General features: G+C 45.7%; 1 protein-coding gene across 12 annotated transcripts in view; it reads right to left on the bottom strand.

Moving 5' to 3' along the window:
- Positions 1–408: 408 nt before the first annotated feature.
- The window catches only part of THSD4 (thrombospondin type 1 domain containing 4), a 369,711-nt gene continuing 346,748 nt past the window's right edge, over positions 409–23,371 (bottom strand). For 10 of the 12 annotated variants that reach the window (XM_060282606.1, XM_060282603.1, XM_060282605.1 and 7 more), the window contains 3 exons: positions 11,334–11,513; positions 8,868–9,012; positions 409–5,723 (listed from right to left, as the gene is read on the bottom strand). In XM_060282606.1, the coding sequence (XP_060138589.1) occupies positions 5,581–5,723; positions 8,868–9,012; positions 11,334–11,513 (468 nt within the window). In that variant the 3' untranslated portion in view covers positions 409–5,580. Of the gene's footprint in view, positions 5,724–8,867; positions 9,013–11,333; positions 18,710–23,371 lie in introns of those variants that run through there. The other 2 variants (XM_060282610.1, XM_060282611.1) reach the window with 2 other exon arrangements.

Consider the following 23,371-nt stretch of genomic DNA (forward strand, 5'->3'; position numbering starts at 1 on the left):
TCACCCTGCCTAATTGTAGGACTGGCCCTTCTTGTCTAGTATCACCTCATCAATGGCAGACAAAGACTTTCCACGGCCCGGGGCGGCACCGGGGGCGTGCAGCATTGCCACACACACACAACACATGCACAGGAGGCACGTGACGCATGCACTGTGCGCGGCAGCTCCGCGCATTTGTGATGCGCGACAGAACCGCTGGAGGACCTCAATGCTGTGCAGGGGTGCTGCCGCCTGGGATCCTCCGGCGGCTCTGCTGCGTAGCGGGGCATCGGTGGAGGTGGGGAGAGGGCGCTGCCCCCTGTCGCCCCTCCCTTCCTACACCGCTGCACCTCATGACTTCATGGAAGAGGCAGGATTCGAACTGTGCTGACATTACTAACCACAAAAGACAACTCACAGGATGGGATGTTTGTTCAATTTCTTTATTTCCCCCCCAATAATAAAAAATAAATTAGTCATTTAAAAAATCAAACTTTTTCCCCATTGGAGAATACGTATACAAATATGAAAAAGATGCTGTACAGAATTGGTTCAGGTGCATTGCTGGTGATAGATATTCCTGAACTAGTCCTTAAGTATTTTTAAACTTATACATCTCCCACTTTTTCTTTTAAAAAATCCGTTTGTAGAAGTGGATTATTAACCATGAATTAAAGAAACCATTAACTATTGATTTACAGTACAATACTTTTATATATGTCAATGTGGTATAAAACTCTAGGCCAGAGACTGGTTAGTATTGCCAAAAGAGCTGGACAGAAATATCAATGGCATATATAAATAAATCCACTTTTAGTCCCTTTTTGTAAAAAAAATGAACAAACAAATTCATATTCTAAATAGTAGAACTATTTTGATGCAGTGGCTTATTCCATATAGACACAGCTTAGAATACATATTTTCCTATAAACATCTTGTATTTACAAATATAAAAAATAAGTTATAACAAAGTACAGTATATCCTTCCTTGTTTCAGACAGGCTGGGTTAATTTCAGGTGGGTGGTGATCTGGGCAATTCTCCACTGCGTGGGCAGACCTGGCCGAGTTATGTATGTGTCTGTTGACTGAAGATGAGCCAACGTCCTGCCTGTGCTCAGATTGGTCCAGAAAGAGCAGATTTTTTCTCTCCCCTAAATCGGAAATGGCTCTGCTGGTCCCTGAGGCAATCTGAACTGATTTAGGAGCTGGGTAGGCAGGTTGGAGATGGGAGAGGGTGGGATTCTTCTTCCCCTCTGGTTGAATCAAAGCTGAACAAGAATCCAGGTTCATAACATTCTCCGTCTATTTGAGGTGAGCATTACAAGCCCCACAAGGCTAATATTTCCAGGCTAAGAAATACGAGTCTTGGTGCCATCTTTACCACTGACAACTTCTTTTGGCGTCTACACCAAAAGCGCAAAGCAACTATCAGGTTGTATCAGGGGTAATCAACACAGTGCCTTCCAGATGTTGCTGGCGAACAATTCCCTTTGTCCCTGACTGTTCGCCAGGGTGGCTGAGGCTGATGGATGTTGAATTTCAAGAGTCATCTAGTGGACACCACACTGACCTACAGCATGCTGGTTCTGTCATGGGCATATCTGAACATTGAATACAGAAACACTCTTTCCCATCACTGCTAATAGGAAGAAATGAGTATTACTGAACAACAGGAAAAGGAAGAGTGAGTACGTCATGCATTTGAGCTGGGATAGTCAACAAGGGGTGCCCTCCAGATGTTCTAGACTACAACTCCTATCAGCCACAGCCAATGCATGGCCAATGGACAGGGATAATGGGAGGTGGAGGCCACCATGTTGTCTACCCTTTTACTAGTATTACACATGAAATATGTAGGTTGCTCTAGCCATGTTGGCTTACAGAGGCCACATCACCAAAGAAAGGAATGTAGATCAGAAAAAAGAATGTTTAAATCACATGCTTATTTACTACAGATCATGTGGGGAACATTCTTCAGGACCTTTGGGGTCTGGGTCCTTATGATACAACCTTCCCCTGCTCTTCAGTCCTAATGGTGTTTGTCTTTTAATACGGCTAAGATAAAATGAATGATGAGTCAAATGTTGGGTGGGTGGCCAGCTAAATGAAGCTCTAATCCAGGCATCCCCAAACTGCGGCCCTCCAGATGTTTTGGCCTACAACTCCCATGATCCCTAGCTAACAGGACCAGTGGTCAGGGATGATGGGAATTGTAGTCCAAAACATCTGGAGGGCCAAAGTTTGGGGATGCCTGCTCTAATCACTAGGAAGGAAGGATGATACAACTTCCAGTCACGTCAGATTTTGCACACAGAGTGGAGAATGCCTCAGGCAACAAAATGGATTAGAACACTCTTGGGAAGCAATGACAAAATGGCTGCCATGTGGGGATGGGGTGGCATAACACAAAATTCCTGGCACTTCCAAAAGAGCAGAAAATGAGTTAGGGCCACAACATGGCCCCTGATCAGTGGGGGAAAGGCACCTGCTTCACTGCTCTCACATGCAAAGAGAAGTTCTTTGTGATTCTCCTGGGTGGAGAATGGATTGGAAGAGGATGGGTGTCCATTGCTAGCATCCAATGAAATGTGGGCATGGTTGGTTTGGGTTGGGTTTTTTTGCGGGGGGGGGGGGGCAGGCTCAATGCAGGACAGGCTGAGTCAATGCAAACAGGTACTGACTATGAAGAATGAACATTTTCTCCTGTAATGTGGATTTTTGAGGGGATATTTACTGAGACCTTTTGCAGGCACCATAGGAGGTATTGGCAGGCACATTGCTGCCTGTGGGCACTGTGTTGGTGACTCCTGACTCAAAAGGAGGCCATCTGAGGTGCAGAGCATTAAAAGTAAATGCACGGGTTGAATGTCATCAAATGCATCATCCCAAAAGAGGAGACAAATTTGTATAATAATTTTATATGCTTATTTATATGGATAGATGCAGATTTAGAAATAATGACTATAAGTTAGAAATAGAAACACAATACATCCCATCATACCAGGGACAGCAACCAGGGGGTCTGTGTGTTTGCTTAGTTGCCTGACCGGGTGTCGATGGGCAACTTGGATGCCCCATGTGCTCCCCCTTCATTAAACCGGATTACAAACAGAGGCTGGTCCTCTGAAAAGCAGAGAATGTGGCCACCTCAGCTACCGGCCAGGGAATGCAATGAATGTGCTGGGTGGAGAAAGAGTCTGACTTGGTATAAGGTGGCTTTCTGAGTTTATTTTTAAGTGATCACAAGACGGATTACCGTAATTGTAGTAGAGGGGGGCCATCTAGTAATTGCTGCCATCATGAAATTGGTCGTGTGCATCCTTTTTGACTTTGCCCCACAGTATTCAACAACTATTGGCATTTGCCAACACCAACAAAGAAAGCAATACAAAGGTAGGCTGCTGTGTTGGTCCATGGGGGGGGGGGACCCTGAACAAGGACAGCAACATAATCACCATAATTGGGACCAACAGTGTGTATGTGTCACAAAAAATGAGCTAGCCTTCAAATTTCACAGAGGTTTTCCTCAGGAATGATGTAAACTATTGAAAAGAAAGGGGAAGTGGTTGAAGGAGGAGTGGTTGAAGAGAGAAAAATATGTATGTTGCACTTGTAGCACTGTGGACTGGATGGATCCTTTGAGGGAATTGGGGCAGCATTGCCCAACTGCCCTCAGCCAGCCCCCACCTGCCTGACTTCTGATGTAGAAGTTCCCTCTTCCACTCCCAGCTGGAGGAAAGGGACAGAGCTGGAAGGCATTGACTCTGCCTGTTCTCGGCCTCCCTGCCTTTGGCTCTACCAGTCCAAATGGGCACCAGCCTCCATTGTTTTGCAGGGCGGGGGGGGGGGCCTCCCTGTCTGTGTTACAGTCTTAGAATGGTACTTCTGGAAGCTCTTTGAAACTTGCTCGGCAGGTTAGGTTATCCTTGGTACAAAGTATATATTTTGTTTGTTTGCAAAACTTATAGGCAACCCTTCAGTACAGTGGTACCTCGGGTTAAGAACTTAATTCATGCCAGAGGTCCATTCTTAACCTGAAACTCTTCTTAACTTGAAGCACCACTTTAGCTAACGGGGCCTCCCGCTGCTGCCGCGAGATTTCTCTTCTCATCCTGAAGCAAAGTTCTTAACCTGAGGTACTATTTATGGGCTAGCGGAGTCTGTAACCTGAAGCGTTTGTAACCCGAGGTACCACTGTATAAGTATTGCCAATTAATGAGGAAGTGTTTTGCTTGATATGCAAGACTGCCATCTGCAGCAAATAAGCAACAGGCAGTCGCCATTTGAAAATACAGGGGCATGAAAATAGCATGTTGTTTCTGCTTGCAGCTGACGACAAAATGTTAAAAAGCAGTTCAGCAATGGCGTAAATAACATGTAGTACCGTAAATGGAATAGGATAAAAATACATATGGGGCTATCAAAAGGCCTGCACCAGAAATGTTATGTATATATATGTCATATATAAAATATAAAGTCATTTTGGGAGGTTTTGTTCTTGGGTGGGTGGAGGAAAATGTTTTAAATGTGGAGGTTCCAACCCAATCAAGTTTTGGCTGCTGTGGTTAACCCCAGTATTAAATGCCCACTAACATCCAAGCCATTTGTGCAATGCTGTGGTTTTTTGGGTGTTTTAATTTAATTTCTTTTACAAAAAAGGCCTGACTAATTATATGTAATTTTATATGCGAAGGTATGTGCAAAATTTCAAAATGCATATATTATACATATAAAAGTGTCAGGCCCCAATGTGGCACTTTATTACTGCAGCATAATTTTATAAGCACTAATACAAAAGTATTTCTGTATAGTTATATGTATTCTTGTATGTATCTGTTTGAGAGTTGGTTGCTTTGGGAAACCTGGAGTGTATATGTATAGAAAATCATACATATAATAATGCATATAATCATTTATTAGAATAATGAACATGATGTGTGAGCATAGCTCGTTTTTTAGGCAGAACTGGGTTTTTTTTAAAAAAATAATAATCAAGATTTTCTGGAAATGTCATCCCTGGTTTCATCCTGGTGGGAACCATTTATTGTGTCCAAGCAGGAACTAGAAGCTCTGCCTTGATACTAGCAAAGTTTCCAACATTTTTATTAGGTATCATAGAAGTATTATGTAAAGGAAAATGGTTCTGAGGAAGAGTTTGATGCCAGTCAAGCTCAATGTTCTGGGATTTTCTCAGTGCAATCCTATGCATTGGAAGTAGGTTCTGCTGAGTTCAATGGGGCTTCCTTCCAGGTAGGTGGGTACAGGATTGCTGCCTTCATTGACCCCTACTGTCCCTGCATGGATTATTAGTTTGACTCTGCCTGAGTCAAACTAATAATTACATCTCCTTACACCTCCCAAGATGGGCTTTTGCTTGGCTGTGCTGAATGCTGTTTTGAAAAACAACAACCCAGTTTTACAGTGTACATTTCCAAAAGGGTTACCTATACAGTGTTCTAGTGATATCACAGAAGCGTGCACATTCTCAAGGGGTGCGCCAGTATGGGAAACCTCTCTTTTTAAAAGGTAGACTCTGTTTCAGTCCAAGCAGCCACAAATGACTGGGCAGAAGTCCAGCGATGCCAGCGATGGAGCCGTGGTTATCTGCGCCCCAGAAACCCAGACTGCCTGTTGGCCACTCTCAAGCAGGAAGTGCAACACGCTGTTTTGTAATATGTGTAGACACACAGCCGGGCTTGCACGACAACATTGCAGTTGTAATATTTGTCCTTGCAGTTTTCATCTGGAAAGGACAAAATAATTCCTTAAACAGGCAATGGCTAAGGGGTTACCTTGTGCCACAGGAACTTTTGCACTGACTGAGACCAGCAGGGAAGTCTCTGCTCCATGTCCCCACATTGTCCCCCTCACCACAGGGATACAGCTAGTGATGGCAGGAGCCCCTTTCAATAGTAGCACCTCAATCAATCTTCACCAACCCAGTGCCTTTCAGATGCTTTGGGCTTCACAGTGGCCATGAAGTTTAGTATGGAATTCTCATAGTAAACACATTTTCTGTATGCAGTTTTGATTAATTTTAGAAAGCAATTGTCCTTGACGTAATGCATTTTTGTATAGTTTTTGCATCAATCGACCACTTCAATCGGCAGAATTGGCACTACTGCAGGTCCCACATAATGCCCATTCTGCATCGGAAAGAACTTGGTTGTTTAGTGTGGCAGCACCTGCCCTTTGGGACTCCCTGCCTGGGGAGAGCAAGCGGGAGCCGGCACTGTCTTGTTTAGGCAACCCTTCCCAGGTACTTAGATATGCCAGTGTGAATTTTAATCTGTTTTAGCATTTTAACTTTTGGTATAGGCCTGGGTAGCTCAGTTGACTAGAGTGTGGTGCTGATAATGACAAGGTTGCAGGTTCAATCCCCATATGGGACAGCTGCCTAGTCCTGCACTGCAGGAGACTGGACCAGATGATCTCGGGGGACCTTCTACCTTGACAATTCTATGATTCTGTATGTTTGGCTCCAATTTTTTCTTTATTTTCTTATTTTTTCCTTTCCGTTAGCTGCTTTGAGGGTCTTTTAAAAAAGCATTGAAGCAGTGTATAAATTTAATGAAATAAATAAATAAAATGATGAATTTGTTTATTTTATATTATTTCATACAATTTATATACTGCCTGCTTGTAAGAAGAAAACCTCAAGCAGTTATTGTTCCTTTCATGGGTATATAAGATATTGGGCAATGCTGCAGTGAAGGCAAAACCCTTGGAACTCCTCAGATGAAATTCCACTCCATCAGGGTCTCCTGCTTATGAGAAACATCCATGGATATATATTTTTTTTGAAGAGAGCAAAATTAGGGTCTAAGGGCACTCTATCTGTGCCTTGTTAAGTTGACCCTAGAAAAGTTGCCCAGAGCCTTCCAGTGCAAAGATGTTTGGAAGGAGATGACATAAAGTTGTTTTGTTTTATTCTTGAAAGCAGAGCAGAGCCTGCCAGCTCTCCTCTGCTTCCAAGTTTTGGATTATGTTTGACATTCAATGGGGTGCAAGTTTCTTCCTGCAAAGCTGCAGTTTGAGCTGATCTGTAGGATTAAGGCTTTTTTAACTGTAGATATTAATATCAAATTTTGTTTCTAAAACTCTTCAGGGGAAAGTAGAAGTCTAGATGAGCATTTAACATTCACAGTGCTGCTTGGTGGTTTGTGTATGTTGGCGTTTTTTCTTCTTCCTAGGTTTGCTTAAATAATACATTTCCCTAAACCACATGGCTTAAATAATACATACACCCAATCACTTTTGTTCAAAGTCAAGTACAAATCAATTTCATTTTCATGATACCTAAATGCAAGGTAGCAAGCCGTTGTGTTTGACTGGCAGGCACTATAGCGAAGCGTTAATTGCTCAGCAAAACCCAGCTGTTTGAAGTGGAAGAGAAATTTCAAAAACAGTGGCAATTATTATTCATACAAATCCTACACTGCGGCAGATGCAAATCTTGAATTTGAGCCGTAGTCCTGGAATGTTGTACATGGGGAACTTCTTTAGCGACTTCAGCTTTGAAAACTTGACAGTAGAATGGGGGAATTAAAATTCCTATTTGACAATTATTTTTCTCCCCTTTTCTGAGGAGTTGGATCAGAAGTGGGAAATCTGTGCTCTTCCAGATGTTTTGGGACTCCAGTTCCCATCATTCTCTTCGTCTACATCAAGGGTAGCCAATGTTGTATCATCCAGATGTTGCAGAACACACATCCCACCGTCTCTGATCCTGTTGGTCAATGGGAGTTGAATACCACAACATCTGAAAAGCACATTACCTCTCCCTGATGTAATGCCATACAGGTTGCAGGTGGAATCTTTTAGAGACTTCCTGGGCACTCAAATGTTGTGTGTGTCAATAAAAAGACTAAAGCCTAAATGAAAAACCAATATACCTTTCAAAAGAAATTTGCTTAGGACTTCCAGTCTACCACCATTGCTGACCGGCGGGAGAATCTCGAGTTAGGAGTCTTGGCAGACCACAAACTTGACATGAGTCAACAGTGTGATGCAGCAGGTAAAAAAGCCAATGTAATTCTGGGCTGCATCAATAGGAGTATAGCCTCTAGATCAAGGGAAATAATAGTACCACTGTATTCTGCTCTGGTCAGACCTCACCTGGAGTACTGTGTCCAGTTCTGGGCACCACAGTTCAAGAAGGATACTGACAAGCTGGAACGTGTCCAGAGGAGGGTAACCAAAATGGTCAAAGGCCTGGAAACAATGCCTTATGAGGAACGGCTTAGGGAGCTGGGTATGTTTAGCCTGGAGAAGAGAAGGTTAAGGGGTGATATGATAGCCATGTTCAAATATATAAAAGGATGTCATATAGAGGAGGGTGAAAGGTTGTTTTCTGCTGCTCCAGAGAAGCGGACACGGAGCAATGGATTCAAACTACAAGAAAGAAGATTCCACCTAAACATTAGGAAGAACTTCCTGACAGTAATAGCTGTTTGGCAGTGGAATTTGCTGCCAAGGAGTGTGATGGAGTCTCCTTCTCTGGAGGTCTTTTAGCAGAGGCTTGACAGGCATATGTCAAGAATGCTTTGATGGTGTTTCCTGCTTGACAGGGGGTTGGACTGGATGGCCCTTGTGGTCTCTTCCAACTCTATGATTCTATATGTTTTTCTTTTTTATGTTTTTATTCCTTTTTTGTTTTGTTCTTTGTTTTTGTGAATTTTTGTTATTTGGAATGTTAGAAAATCAATAAATATTATTTGAAAAACAAACCATAGAAACTTGCTTATTTTGGTCTTGTTAAACAGAAAAACACACACACCCAAACTTTTACATCTTGTTAAAATCTGACCTTATTGGCTTGCCTTAGTAGGCACAGTGGGTCAGTTTCTTTTTTCCTCCACTAGATGGAGATCCCCAGTTGTCCTACCTATTTCGGGTATGCAGTCTTGAGTGTTGCATTGCTCCTTCTCTTCGGGTTTAAGCTGGGAGTCACATCTGCTGCTGGGCGTCATTTCATCGGAGAGACAACGCACCTCTCGGACTCGGAAGCCGCCTTCGCAGGACTTTGAGCACTGCAATGCATTTAAAATAAATAAACAAATGCTCTGGCAAAGTATGAAATTAAGAAAGAAAGCCACACTCACAGTGCAGCCCTATGTATGTTTACTCAGAAGTAACCCTCTCTGCAACGCAATCCACCACACTGTGACCAGTACCAACATTACTCAGTCATTTTGGGAATTGCCACAGATCAGGAGTGGCATGCCAGGTGTTGACCCACGATCAACCCCAAATCAAAACATCAACGGAACATCAGCTCTGTCATTTTGCAGCTTCTAGTTTACTGCTTTCTCAGAATGCTGTTCTCTTGCCTTAAAACAAGAGTGGTAAGAGTAATTTGCCCTTCTGTGTGTTCAAGAAAACCTATGCAGGAAGCAAAGCACTCAATGTAGATGAGTGGGCAGAGTTGGGACAGTCAAAGCAATTTCCTCACTTTAGCAGTCTGAAGCAATTTGGGATCATATTGTTTTCAAGGACTCTGGGAGGCAGGAGGTTGCAAGAATGAAATCAAAAGAGAACGAGAAGGTTCATCACACACACAGCCCTCTGAAGATACCCAAGTAAGAAGGAGCTCTTCACAAACCACTTGATGTCCACTAGACCTATTTTTATCTCAGTTGAAGGAGATACAGGAATGTTTTGACTTGTGCAGAAGAGACAGGTTTTCCTGCCAGCAGGGTGACTGTCAAGAACCTTTATATGCTTCTTTCCTTGTAACATTTACAGCCCACCTTTCTTCCAAGGAACCAAAGGTGGCATGTCTGGCTCTGGTTCCTCCCTTTTGTATCCTCATAACCTCCTAACCCAAAGATACCCAGTGATTGGGCAGGATCTGTAGTCCTAGTGCCCCAGGTATCCAACACTCTAACCGGGGACGGACGGACGGACAGACAGACAGACGGAGGACCTCCAGTAATGCAGTCAATTGTGATCCTCCAAGCTTCTCCATCTGATTCTCTTCAGGCCACACACACTACCAAGTCACACCATCTCCCCCCGAGGCCACACCGTACCCTCCTGGAGTGTTTTTGCTAAACTGGGATTTGCCCTTGCTTGCCTGGATGGAGGATAGAGCTAGCTCTCTCTCTCTCTCTCTCTCTCTCTCTCTCTCTCTCTGTGTGTGTGTGTGTGTGTGTGTGTGTGAGAGAGAGAGAGAGAGAGAGAGAGAGAGAGAGAGAGAGAGAGAGTTCTAGAAACTAGCTTACATGTCAAAGGCATAGCTGCCAAGTTATCCCTTTTTTAAAGGGATTTTCCCTTATGCTGAATAGGCTTCCTCACGAGAAAAGGGAAAACTTGGCAGCTATGGTCAAAGGTAAAATTCATATTAATTGTTCTACTCATTTTTGCCTCTGGCCCCACCCACCACCAACAAATGGCCCCTGGGGTGCTCTCCACAAGAGAAGGCGGTTCACAGTTTGAAAAGGGTTCCCTCCTTCAGCTCTAACCAAGGGTATTCAAGCTCCCCAGCTAAGATAGCTGATGTTCTGGGGTCTAGAAACTTATTAGTGGGAAATGGCAGCTGCATGGGTGAACAGGATGCTGATGACCAGCCAGTTGGGTTCCTTGCTGAAGATGCTTTCATCAGCGTCTTGGAAGCAGACTAAACAGACAATTCCTTACTTGCATTCCTTCAGTGTTAAATGTCACTGCACAGATTACTTCTTTAAGTCAAGTCCTCAAAAGGATTTGTTATACACTGAAAAACTTGGAAGGTGTCAGGTCTGGTAGCCTGGAGGCAGGCAGATGGTTCAGCAGAGAGGAGAGGGAAGCAGTTCAACAAGGAATCCAGCGGGAAGGCAGACTATGAGCAACTCATCCTGTATTTCATCAATGCATGGTACAGCTGAGTGACAGAGGTTCCCAGGTTCACTTCCAGCACCTCCAGGTAGGGCTGCAAAAAGCCCCTTGTCTGAAACACTAGAGTCACTGCCAGTCAGTGCTGACATGAGTGAGCTAGATAGAGATTCCTCTCTTCAGTTTGACCAGCCACTTTAAAGGTCTGTGTGGGAGCTCCTCAGGTCCCCTAATCCTTGGAGGACTAGAAGCTGCACCTCCACTAGCTATCATGTCACCTCTCACTTGCCCCAAACTCTGCAACCTTTCCTCCCAGGGGAGCCCCCCCACCCCCTGCTGCTAGTTTGGGGCTTCCCACACACCTCTGGTTGGCCACTAGGAGAAGAGGAGGCTGGACTAGGAGGGCCTTTGGCCGGATGCAGCAGAGCTCTGCTTAACCTCTCCAGGGCTGGCCATAGGAACAGACTTCAGCTGAGCATTTGTGTTTTGGGGCTGAGAGAAAGGCAGAAGAATTAACCAAACACAGCTGAGTACTTACCGTGCTCCATTCGGTGCTAAACCATTTAGCGCCACAAGGCTTGAGGTAGCAGGTCTGCTGGCTGGGAGGTCTCTCCAGAAATGAGCACTCCTCAGGGCTCAGCATGTCAAAGCTGCTTTCAGTTTTTCGAATACAAATCACTTCTCTCTGCTGAGTTCCACGGCCGCATTCAATGGAGCACTATATATAAAGAAACAGAAAACAGAGGTGGAGATACATACTCACTTACTTCATAAACTGTAGACTGTCTTTTTAGTTGAATGCTTAATTTTAATTGTTTTTTTTTAATTAATAGTCACATTTTTCTATTCTGTTTGGAAACCGCTCTGAGGTTTCCTGCAACCAAGTGGTTTATAAGTTTTATGAAGCAAAGAAGAGATTTACAGACAGAATAGAATAATACTCTTATCAGTAAAAGCAGATAAAAACAACTCTTTAATGTGCTCAAAAGGTAAAATCAGCAATAGACTAAAAACAGATTAAACCATACTTCAACACTCTACATGTCTAGGGGCTCGTCTACACAAAACTGTTTTTAGCAGGCGCTGGAAAGAGTGCAGAAAGGCCCCTGCCTGGCGTGAAGAGGCTCCGTGTCCCAGAGTGCAGGTGCTGCCAAACATCAAAGATCCATTTCTAACAGATGTTGAACAGGTATTATGGGGCACCTGTAAAAGGGCCAGTTCCATTGATCAAAGTGGTTGAGTGGGCATATATGGCATAAGAGGTATTCTTGCAGGTAAACAGGTCCCATGTTGTTAATGACTTTATATACTAATAGTATCACCTTGAACGTGGCCCGAGAGCAAATGGGCAACCAGTGAAGATCTCTGAGCACAAGTGTTATACCCTGACACGGCCTCACTCCTGCCAGCAATCATGTTGCAGTATTCTGCACTAACCACAGCTTCGGGATAGGTGCAAGGGAAGCGGCACAGAGCACATTGTAGTAAATGTAATGGAGGTAGCTCCACCCCCCACCTCAATTGGTTGCTTACCATTTTCAATAGGCAAATTTGATGAATTAAGATATTTCACCCGATCTCCATAAGTGAACTAGCTTCTCTCCCCACCCCCAATGGAGAGAGCGCAAAATATAACCATTTTTTCACCATCAATTTTTTTGCAGCTGTTAGCAAATTCTAAACAGAACTTTTAGAAGACATCTGAAGGCAGCCCTGTGTCAGAAAGTTTTTATGTTTGACATTGATTATGTTTTTATATGTGTTGGAAGCTGCCCAGATTGGCTAGGGAAACTCAGGCAGATGGGTGGGGTATAAAGAATGTTGCTGTTGTTGTTGTTGTTGTTGTTGTTGTTGTTGTTATACCGGTTGCTGGTGGATATTGTCAGAACTTGTCTGTATTTTTTGTTCCTGTTTGTTCCTGTGTGGTGAAGGAGAAGCAGCTGGTCTTTGGTTTTTACACTTTGCCCCTTTGTCTTTATCACAACTTTGTTCCCAAAGACAGATAATGCTGCAATCGTTTGACTTGAATCAGAAGGATTAATTGATTTTGCCCAGCAAGCAAAACAGACAGGAGGCTCCACCTTTCAGGTTTAATAACTGTTCTCTTTAGCAAAGCAGCTATATCAGTCCATGAGAATAAGGCAAATAGGTCAGGACTCTTCTCGCGCCACAGAAATGTCTTGTTCCACTTTAAGATTATGGAAATATATGAAGGGTCAAACTACACATTTGCAGTCAGTTGCATGAGACTTTGTTTGTTTGTTTGTTTACTTAAACAATGAATCCACAAGCAGTTGTCTAAAGCTGCAGTCAGCGAGGACTGATTATGTTTCTTTTCCCCATGGGCACATTTCTTATCAAAATATTACCTCCCAACAACATTTCTTGCCCTGTAACAGACCTTGATCTCTTAACCTGAGTCTCCTGATTTAATGGGATTATTTTAATTGCATTTTTAATAGTATGGTTGGTTATATTTCAATGCTTGTAAAAGGTAAGGTAAAGGTACCCCTGACCGTTAGATCTAGTCATGAACGACTCATTTCTCTCTATAGGCCGAGGGAGCCAGCGTTTGTCCACAGACAGTTTTTCTGGGTCATGTGGCCAGCAGGACTAAGCCGCTTCTGGCGAACCAGAGCAACACACGGGAACACCGTTTACCTTCCCGTCGCAGCGGGACCTATTTATCTACTTGCACTTTGACGTGCTTTTGAACTGCTAGGTGGGCAGGAGCAGGGACCAAACAATGGGAGCTACACCACAGTGCCACCCACGTCCCACATATTTCAATGCTTGTAAAATTTGTGAATTCACTTCAGTATTACTGAAAAGTCTATTTGGGCTTTAAGCAGTTTAGATGATGGTGATGGTTCTTTGCTGGCAGAGCTCTGAGGAAAGCCCTGAAATGGGGCATTCTGAGTGTGGGTGGCAGCAGCACCCACTGAGGCAGCATTGGGCCTTATCCAGGCTTGACTGCTGTGCCAGTCTTGAATTTCCCTGCCACCCTCACCCTTCACTGTGGCCATTGTGGGTGAGGCAGTAGCTCTGCCCCTCTGCAAAGTCCTGCCAGCAGTTGAGGTGGCTGGGTTGCAGTCTAACTAAATTAGGCCGGGGGGGGGGGGGGCGGAGTCTCCTCAGTGGTGCACTGTTCTCCTGAGAAAGTGGTGCATTTATCAGAGGTGAGGAATGGTGAAATTGACCCTGTTGGGGTTTGGTCAGGAACAGGAACACAGGCAGGATCTGGCATGCAGCAATGTTGTTCCCGCAACCTGGGGTGGAGTCTGACAGCTTTTTATCTCTGATGGGGTAATGGCCGGTCGCAATCCCCCGACGACTCACCACCCTGTCTCGCCCGAAGGCGAGCACTCCTCCTGCGAGTACTCAGGTCTCTCCTTCAATCAGACCTGAGTCTCTGCAGCTCGGGAGACGCTGGTGGGTTACTAGACCCAGGAGCCGCCTCAGCCTCTCCTGACTCAGCCGGTAGTGGACCAGCTGTTTGTGAAGACCCAGCTGACGGCAACAAAGTATTCCCTGCTTCTGGAGCCAGGACAGGCTCAGGCCCCTGACTCGGCTCAGCTGGTGCTTGTTGCAGGGGAATCTGTGCAGACTGAGGCTCCTCAGAATTAGGCCCCAGACTTGGTTCAGCTGATGTCCGAGGCAGAGGATCCAGTGCAGACTGAGACTCCTCTGGTTCAGAGTCCGAGCCCGAGTCCCAGGCCATCACATCCCCCATCCCTATCACCTGAACCAGAGCCTATCCGCCACGAGAGCACCCATGCTCTCCGCCAACCACTCACACCTGTAAACAATCCCTTAACCCCGCTGACACGGAGGTCAGCCACAAATCATTCCCAATCACAGACAGATGAACACCGCCAAGCCTGTAAAGGGACACATCACGGAAGGTAATGCCCGGGTGACAGATCACCGTCCTGCCCAAAGCTAGAACCTTCTTGGCCACTGCACTCTGGACGTGCCTCCTGGCCCTCTCAGTGGCAGCTGGGCATCAGCTTCCTCGCCACATACATTGCTGCAGCAGCTGCGACCAGAAAATTTTGAGTCCGGGAAGAGCTGCCTTCAACTCTTCCAAGTCCTCCTGCATGCAGGTCCGCAGGCTCAAGCCGGGAGCTTCTGGCAGATTGTTCTCGCCCAGCTGCACCACCACTGCCACAAGCATGCCTTCCGCAGACACCTTTGCCCGCACTGTTGGGAGAAGCTCCTCCCAACGCATTCCTCGTCTGGACACCCACGATACGCTCACGTGGTCAGGGAGCCCAAGCCTGCGTCCAAATCCAGACTCCACCACCCTCTAGCTGGCCCAGTGGACAATGCTGTGCCCGACTATCCAGATGTGCAGGGTGGGTGGACCTAGGAATGAACAGAACAATATTAATAACTGCACCTCAGCGCTGCTTCTGCACATAACCCCTGTATGCATCAGACTTTCAGTGGCCCAGATCCTTAATCCCATCAATGGACAGGCCCCAATGTGCAGCGGTGGAGGCTGCCCCAATGCAAAAGCAATGATGTGCAAACGCACCGGCCGACAGGCCGCACGTGGCCAGTGCCTTGCACATTACTGCAGCAAATTGCTGCCTCCTCAATGGTGACCCATCCATGTGGACCAGGAAGGGACCACCCCCAGGAGGGCGAAGTGACAAATATTTCTTGGCATCCTTAACCGGACAAGGGCCAGGCTTACCAGTGGCAAGCAGCTTCATCAAGGCACTTCTGCCCAATTGGTCCATTTTTGAATTACGAATAGTGAGCACCAGCTCAACGTCAGACGACTGAATATCCAGCAAAAGCAAGCCCTTGGGAGCCCTGCCCTGTGCTGACTCCAGCACCACTTCGCCCCCACGTAGTGCACCAAAGAATGCAGTTGAAAAAGCCACTAGAAAGAGTCTCACCTCATAAATCAACCGGCAAACCAGTCTCAGCTTGCTGCATACAGCGCATAAAATATTGAATGTGACTGGCCTCCTATCTGGCGACTTAGGTGGCTGCAACCTGGCCCAACCCTCAAGAGCCTTGTGCACCACAAACTTGTGCACAAGGGTCTCTAGAATAAAGAGACTTACAGAAAAATGAGATGGCAGAAGATTGAATTCGGATGGACTTTACAGCACAACCCATAAACTGAAGGTGAGCCAAATACTGCAACACCTGGTGCGTGGATGGTGACTCTAGACTATCGCTAGCGGAGTGCTGTGCTCTAAAACTTTAAAATCCACCCAGGCCTTCTTAGAAGACCTCAAAGTGGAAGGAGAAATAGACGCTACTACTCCCTGCGAGACTAATTGTTGCCAAGGTTCCAAAGCTGAACCGGGAAATATTCCGGAAACTGCTTGGCATCTGGAGCAAGGGATCTGAAGCGCTCCATCTGAAAACAGGATACGACGTCAGCAATATCGTTATTAGTGCCAGGAATAAAACAGGCAGAAAATACAATATTAAATTTGAGGCATCACAGCACAAATGCGTGTAACTCTTCTGGAGTGGGATGATTGCTTTGCCAACATGCTCACCCTAGCCTGATTATTGGACCAGAAACAGACCCACCGGTCCTTGAATTCCATGGTCCAGATGTGGACTGCCACTATGATGGGGAAAAACTCAAGAAAGGTTAAATCCTGGGTACTGGGGTACTGCTCAGGTTAAATCCTGTGTACTGGGGTACTGGGGTACTGAGGTGGTACTGCTCAGGCCACCTCTGAGTGCACCAACGGTCACGGAAATAAAGCCTGAAACCCAGGGAACCGGCAGCGTCCGAGTGAACCTGGAAATCAAACTGCAGATTCAAGGTATCCTGCCACAAGGATACACCATTGAACTCCCTCAGGAATTCAAGCCACGTTTCGAGGTCAGCCCTGACCTCGCTGGGCAACTGCACCCGGTGATGGGGTGAGCTCAGGCCTGCAGAGTTTAGCCAAGCATGTGCAAAAGGGGTGGCCAGGGGCAACTACCCTGTAGGCAAAATTCAAATGGCCCAGTAGGGACTGAATCTGCCTTAAAGTAACTTTTTCCCATGGCAAAAATTCCATAATAATGTCACGCAAAGCCACCAATTTTACTTTGGGGAAAGCGGACGTTTGAGCTACAATTTCCAATTGAATTCCAAGGTACGACAAAGACTGGTTTTAGGGGCATGACCCAACTCTTTAGTTAGGTCATAAAATGCTTGCAGTAATAACGAGCATTCCTCATTGCTTCTTGGCATTTTGGCTATGATCAACTGCAAGCATTCCTCAGAATTGGCTGCAGAACTTCAAAAAAAAAAAGTCATCCACATAATGGGTCATGCCCCTAAAACCAGTCTTGGTATGCAAAGCCCAGTCCAAAAATGTACTGAAAGCCTCAAAAGCTGCACAAGATACAGAGCAGCTCATCGGCATAGCCTTGTCCACATGTGGATGAACAGGAAGAAGGCGGAAGGCAGCTTCCATGTCACACTTTGCCAAAAGTGCACCTTTCCCAAAACTCCTGATCAACTTAACTGCTTAATCAAAGGTGGCATATTTCACAGAACACAACTCAGGAGGTATTGCATCATTTACTGATGAACCCTACGGGTAAGATAAATTGTGAATTAAACAAAATTCACCAGGGGCCTTCTTAGGCACAACACCCAAAGGGGAAAGGTGCAAGTCTAAGGAGGGTGCTCAAATGGGCCCGCCATCCTACCCAGGGCCAACTCCTTCCTAATCTTTTTCTTAGCAACATCAGGCAAATTTTCTGACAGACTTCTGGTTTTCAACCTTGGTAGCCCTGGGCGGGAATGTCACTGGGATACGAAAGCCCTCAGAAAATCCAAGCCAGATAGGAAGTGGCAGCTATGTCGGGGTACTTGCAGAGCCACGCCCACAAGGCGGGCAGCTTAATGGGAGTAAGGGCTAAGGTCAGTAAGACCTTACTTGACATCGCAGGCTGCTGAAGGAGAGGATCCTTTCTGTTCATGCTGAGGACCTCTCCTCGCCCCTCGAAAGGGCCGCTTAACTCCACATGAAGTAGACGGGTGACTCCCAAAGCACTTGTCACAAATGTGAGAGGACTTTCATCCCTGACGATGGCAGGGCCCTTTATTATACTCCCAACAAACAAGGCGCCTTCCTGGCTTCTTAACATCCTGCTTGTATTTTGGCTGCTCAGTGGACTTGCTTTCAAAGTTAGGAAAGACGTAAGTAGTCCACACATCCAGATCCTTATGATCCCATCGAACAGAAGGGATCTTGGCAGCCCGACGACAAAAATTCTCATCGTAGCTTATAGCTGCCGCCTCACCAGCCATTGCAAAGACCTTACACACCAAGGATTGATATATCCACCGGTGCAAATGTCTCTTGGGATAAGCTGCAGAAATTACCCCCGCAAAAACCTGAAAGGCATCAAGCCATCTCTCAAATGTTCACTCCACCTTAAGGGAGTCAGCCTTGCCCTTTCCTGATGTGACTTGCTTATCCATGTCTGGGCATTCATTTGGGGGAAGGAGTTTGAAAATGTCCACATAGTGACCACTGACTATCCTATTTCTCATCCTGGAAGGCACCAGGGATAATATCCACACTGGTCGATACTTTAGCGTCCTTGACCGGTTCACCATTGATGCATTCGAGGGGAAGGTCATACCTAGCCCTTTGTGTGTTGACTCTACGCTGCCATGCCCACCTGGGGAGTCCTGAAGCCCCTTCGCTGTGGCCCCAATAGAGACCCAGAACCACATCAGCATCAGCATCTGAGGACTCAGAAGACGTACCAGTAGAAGATGAGGAATCACAGTCTCCGCATCTCTTGGCCATGCATTTGGATCAGCGACTCTTCTGACGCTTGCCACAGGAAGGCAGGACATTTGGCACCGGGAGATTCTTTTTCAAAGACTGGAGGCTGATCGCCTCCCTCAAATGAACCTGCATAGAACTAAAAACATGTGAGGAGCTAGACTGGGAAAGAGTCCCCCTGCTAACATGCTGTGCAACTTGGGGGCCTGAACCCCCGACCCTGGGGGTGCTGACTGCGAGTGAGGCAGCCCAGGTCGGAAGGCCTGTTGCACCATGGCAGCCAAACTCCTAGGAAGACCCCTAGGACTGGCTGGAACTGGGATCCTTGAAGGCTGAAATTGAGAGAGCAGAGGGATCATAAGCCTCGCTCCCCTCGCTCGCATCTGAGGGGCCATAGGCTTCATAAACAGTGGAAGATGTGGAAGGGCCTGTCTGAGCATCAGGCTGCCTCCCAAACTGGTGAGCCAAAGACTCCAGTTCAGTATTGAGTCTTGTCAAGGCTGCAGGGTCTGACCCCATGTTAGCCATGATGGAATCCAAACAATCAAGCGCATACTGAGGAACAGCCGGGGCCTGTGCTGAATGGAGTGCCTGAGACGGGCCTCTAATCATCCTTTTTGAAGGGAGAGCAGTACTACGATTCCTTTTAACAGGCATCCTGATTCCTTTACCAAAAGCAGGGAGAACCCACAAAGGCCCAAAAGGAAACAAAGACTCAGCAAGTAAAACAAAATGGCGCTCCCGTCAAATTAAGATGGTGCTCAGCACCCACAAGATGGCACTTGTGCCAAAATAAAATGGCGCTCGGGCCAAAAGCGCTAGGAAAGGAGGCCGCAGTATACCGAAGGAACTCCGAGTACGTGCGGCTAGGCGAAAATAAAAAACAAGCTCAGAATTGGCTCAGAACTACAATCCACAGCACCCTGAAATGCATCCGCTGCTGTATCGATAGCCAAAAAGCCGCTGTTTAAACAGCGATAAGTAAAAAAAAAAAGTAAAAAAAAAAAGGCCCGCAACAAATCTCTCCAAGAGACTACGGATTGAATCATAGAGTTGGAAGAGACCACAAGGGCCATCCAGTCCAACCCCCTGCCAAGCAGGAAACACCATCAAAGCATTCTTGACATATGCCTGTCAAGCCTCTGCTTAAAGACCTCCAAAGAAGGAGACTCCACCACACTCCTTGGCAGCAAATTCCACTGCCGAACAGCTCTTACTGTCAGGAAGTTCTTCCTAATGTTTAGGTGGAATCTTCTTTCTTGTAGCTTGAATCCATTGCGTCGTGTCCGCTTCTCTGGAGCAGCAGAAAACAACCTTTCACCCTCTTCTATATGACATCCTTTTATATATTTGAACATGGCTATCATATCACCCCTTAACCTTCTCTTCTCCAGGCTAAACATACCCAGCTCCCTAAGCCGTTCCTCATAAGGCATTGTTTCCAGGCCTTTTACCATTTTGGTTGCCCTCCTCTGGACACGTTCCAGCTTGTCAGTATCCCTCTTGAACTGTGGTGTCCAGAACTGGACACAGTATTCCAGGTGAGGTCTGACCAGAGCAGAATACAGTGGTACTATTACTTCCTTTGATCTAGATGCTATACTCCTATTGATGCAGCCCAGACTTGCATTGGTTTTTGTAGCTGCTGCATCACACTGTTGACTCATGTCAGATTTGTCAACCAAGACTCCTAGATCCTTTTCACATGTACTGCTCTCAAGCCAGGTGTCTCCCATCCTGTATTTGTGCCTTTCTTTTTCTTTTTTTGCCGAAGTGTAGTACTTTACATTTCTCCCTGTTAAAATTCATCTTGTTTGCTTTGGCCCAGTTGTCTAATCTGTTAAGGTCATTTTGAAGTGTGATCCTGTCCTCTGGGGTATTAGCCACCCCTCCCAATTTAGTGTCGTCTGCAAACTTGCTCAGGATGCCCTCAAGCCCATCTTCCAAGTCATTGATAAAGATGTTGAATAAGACTGTGGTGTGGCACCCCACTTCTCTCCAGAATGAAGAGGAGCCATTGATGAGCACCCTTTGGGTTCGGTCAGCCAGCCAGTTACAAATCCAATGAATGGTAGCATTGTCTAGCCCGCATATTATCAGCTTCTTTAAAAGAATATCATAGGGCACCTTGTCAAAGGCCTTGCTGAAAACAAGATAGGCTATATCCACAGCATCCCCTTCATCTACCAGGCTTGTAATTCTGTCAAAAAATGAGATAAGTTAGTCTGACATGACCTATTTTTCAGAAACCCATGCTGACTTTTAGTGATCACAGCGTTCCTTTCTAGGTGCTCACAGACCGTTTGCTTAATGATCTGCTCTAGAATCTTTCCTGGTATTGATGTCAGGCTGACTGGGCGGTAATTGTTTGGGTCCTCTCTTTTCCCCTTTTTGAAAATAGGGACAACATTTGCCCTCCTCCAGTCTGCTGGGACTGGATAAGAGGGAAAACTAAATCTAGGGAGAAAAGGGGAGAATGGAAAGAAATCACCAAGATGAAACCGTCAAAGGCAAGTTGCGCTCTCTCTCGGACGCACAAAGGACACACTGCTGCTGTTCCAAATGCACACGCTGAAAGAGGAAGCTCTAGGTCACATGCATAGGCATATATAGGTCCCTCGATCCGTTTGGACTGTGTCCCATTGGCCAGATTGAACCCAGAAACGAGGGACCTACCAATCAGGTGTTGTGGCTGACCAATCGAACCCACCCACAACACAGGGGATCAGGTTCCAGGTCTCACTGCAGCACATGCCCTCTTTAAGGGAGGACCCAATTTACTTCTGGTAGATATTAAAAGCACAGGATGCTAACCAGCCCCAAGTAATCACTTTTAAATTGGCCCAGGGACACTCTTCAAAGGCCTGAAGGCCTCTCAAACAGAAGAGAGCAAAAACTTGACCGTTGCTTCTCAGGAGGAGAGGTGTATATGGCGAAGATGCATGTCTTCACCCTGGCCTTTGATACCTGAGGTGTGTGTTCGCAGGAACCTCCATGTTCCTGTGCATGTTAAGACTTCCGAACTGTTTTTTTACTTCAATTGTTTCCTACCAGGCCTTCAGCTTTGAATTATCTATGGCCTCCTTTGCTGGGTGGGACGTTTTAATCCCCCCTCCTCCTTCTATTACTACTACTACTGTATACTACCTCCCCTTCACCCTACGGTGCCAGGGCAAGTTATAACATGTGAAACAACATTAAAATATTGTCTTAAATTAACATGAAAACTTAAGATCTTTCTTGGGTCAGTGAATGGCCCATGTAGTTCAACATGTCCTCACAGTGGTTGACTCGCCCACAAGCGATACATGAGCGCAATTGCTCTCTCCTACTTGAGATCCCCAACAGGCGGCATTCAAATACATGCTGCCCTTGATCACTTTACCCCCCTCCATTCATTTGTCTAATCCCCCTTTAAAGCCACCCAGACTGGTGCTATCCACGCCATCTCCATCCTCTAACTACGGCGCAAAACAGGGTTTCCTTTTGTCTGTCTGGAATCTCCCAGGATTCAGAGGTTGCCCAAATTTCCTTGAAACATCATTTTCCATAGGAATTTGTGTGGCTGCTCTAGATGGCTGATATGAAGCATAGAATGATGGAATAACTTTTTCAAGCATGGTTGGAAACTGTCACAGGCTCATAATGAAAGCAATTTGGAAGAGACATTGATAATCTGCTCTAAACATGACTACAAATCAGGCAGCCGCCATTTTCACTACAAATCAATGTTCTACACATTTTTTTTTACAATATATTATATATTGTAGCTGACCAGAGGAGAATTAAAATATTATGGGTTTCTAAACATAGCTGCCAAGTTTTCCCTTTTCTCGCGAGGAAGCCTATTCAGCATAAAGGAAAATCCCTGTAAAAAAGGGATAACTTGGCAGCTATGGTTTCTAAATGTCCATGGCTGCATATTCCTGAATAATTTATTACTTTAGATAAACAAATTAGAAGCCTGGAGCAATATGGTAGATTTATGGATAAATTATCTGTGGGTGCTCGGGAGTTAAAGACATAATTCTTGTTAACAGCATTGTAAATTGCTGGTCCCAGAGAAAATTAACTCTTGGGATGCCAGTTAACATAACAGAACCTTGGAGCTGCTCCACCATTTACTGTACAACCTAGCATTACCATTCAAAGGTATATGCTGGGGTGGGGGAAGATGTTTATGCAAGAAGAACAAGGATTGGGTGCTTTTCCAGGACTATTAAGCAGATGCACCCTAACAGTGCCCCAATATGAAACAAAGCTGTAAGAGCATAGCTGCCAAGTTATCCCTTTTTTACAGGGATTTTCCCTTATGCTGAATAGGCTTCCTCGCGAGAAAAGGGAAAACTTGGCAGCTATGTGTAAGAGGCTGATTGTAAATGTTTGAGAGGGGCTTTCAAGTTGCATCAGCTTTTATCCTGAGAGAGAGAGATGGGGGGGGTCTGTGTGTGTTGGGCAAGTGCTGCATTTCATTATGATTCCATAGCTTGGAATTCTGTGAAATTCTCGGCTGGCATTTTTATTGCTTTGAGTTGCTTTTGTTTACATAGCTCACCACTAATCTAATTGAGATTTCCCCCCCCCCCCCGACAATATGTGTTAAGAGGGGGGGCAGAGGGCAAGAAGGATTAAGGGGGGGCAGTTCTATTGCAGAAAGCCTTGAAGTCCTAAAAGCTTTATCATGCATTTTGTCAGACTAATCAGTTTATTGGCATGATCAGCCACATCAGAGAGTCTATTATAAAAAATGATAGAATTCTGATAATCAAAGTCAGAGATATAGGCCAGGGGTCAGCAAACT

The sequence above is a fragment of the Zootoca vivipara genome, chromosome 14 (genome assembly GCF_963506605.1).
Source record: "Zootoca vivipara chromosome 14, rZooViv1.1, whole genome shotgun sequence".
Taxonomy (NCBI): domain Eukaryota; kingdom Metazoa; phylum Chordata; class Lepidosauria; order Squamata; family Lacertidae; genus Zootoca; species Zootoca vivipara.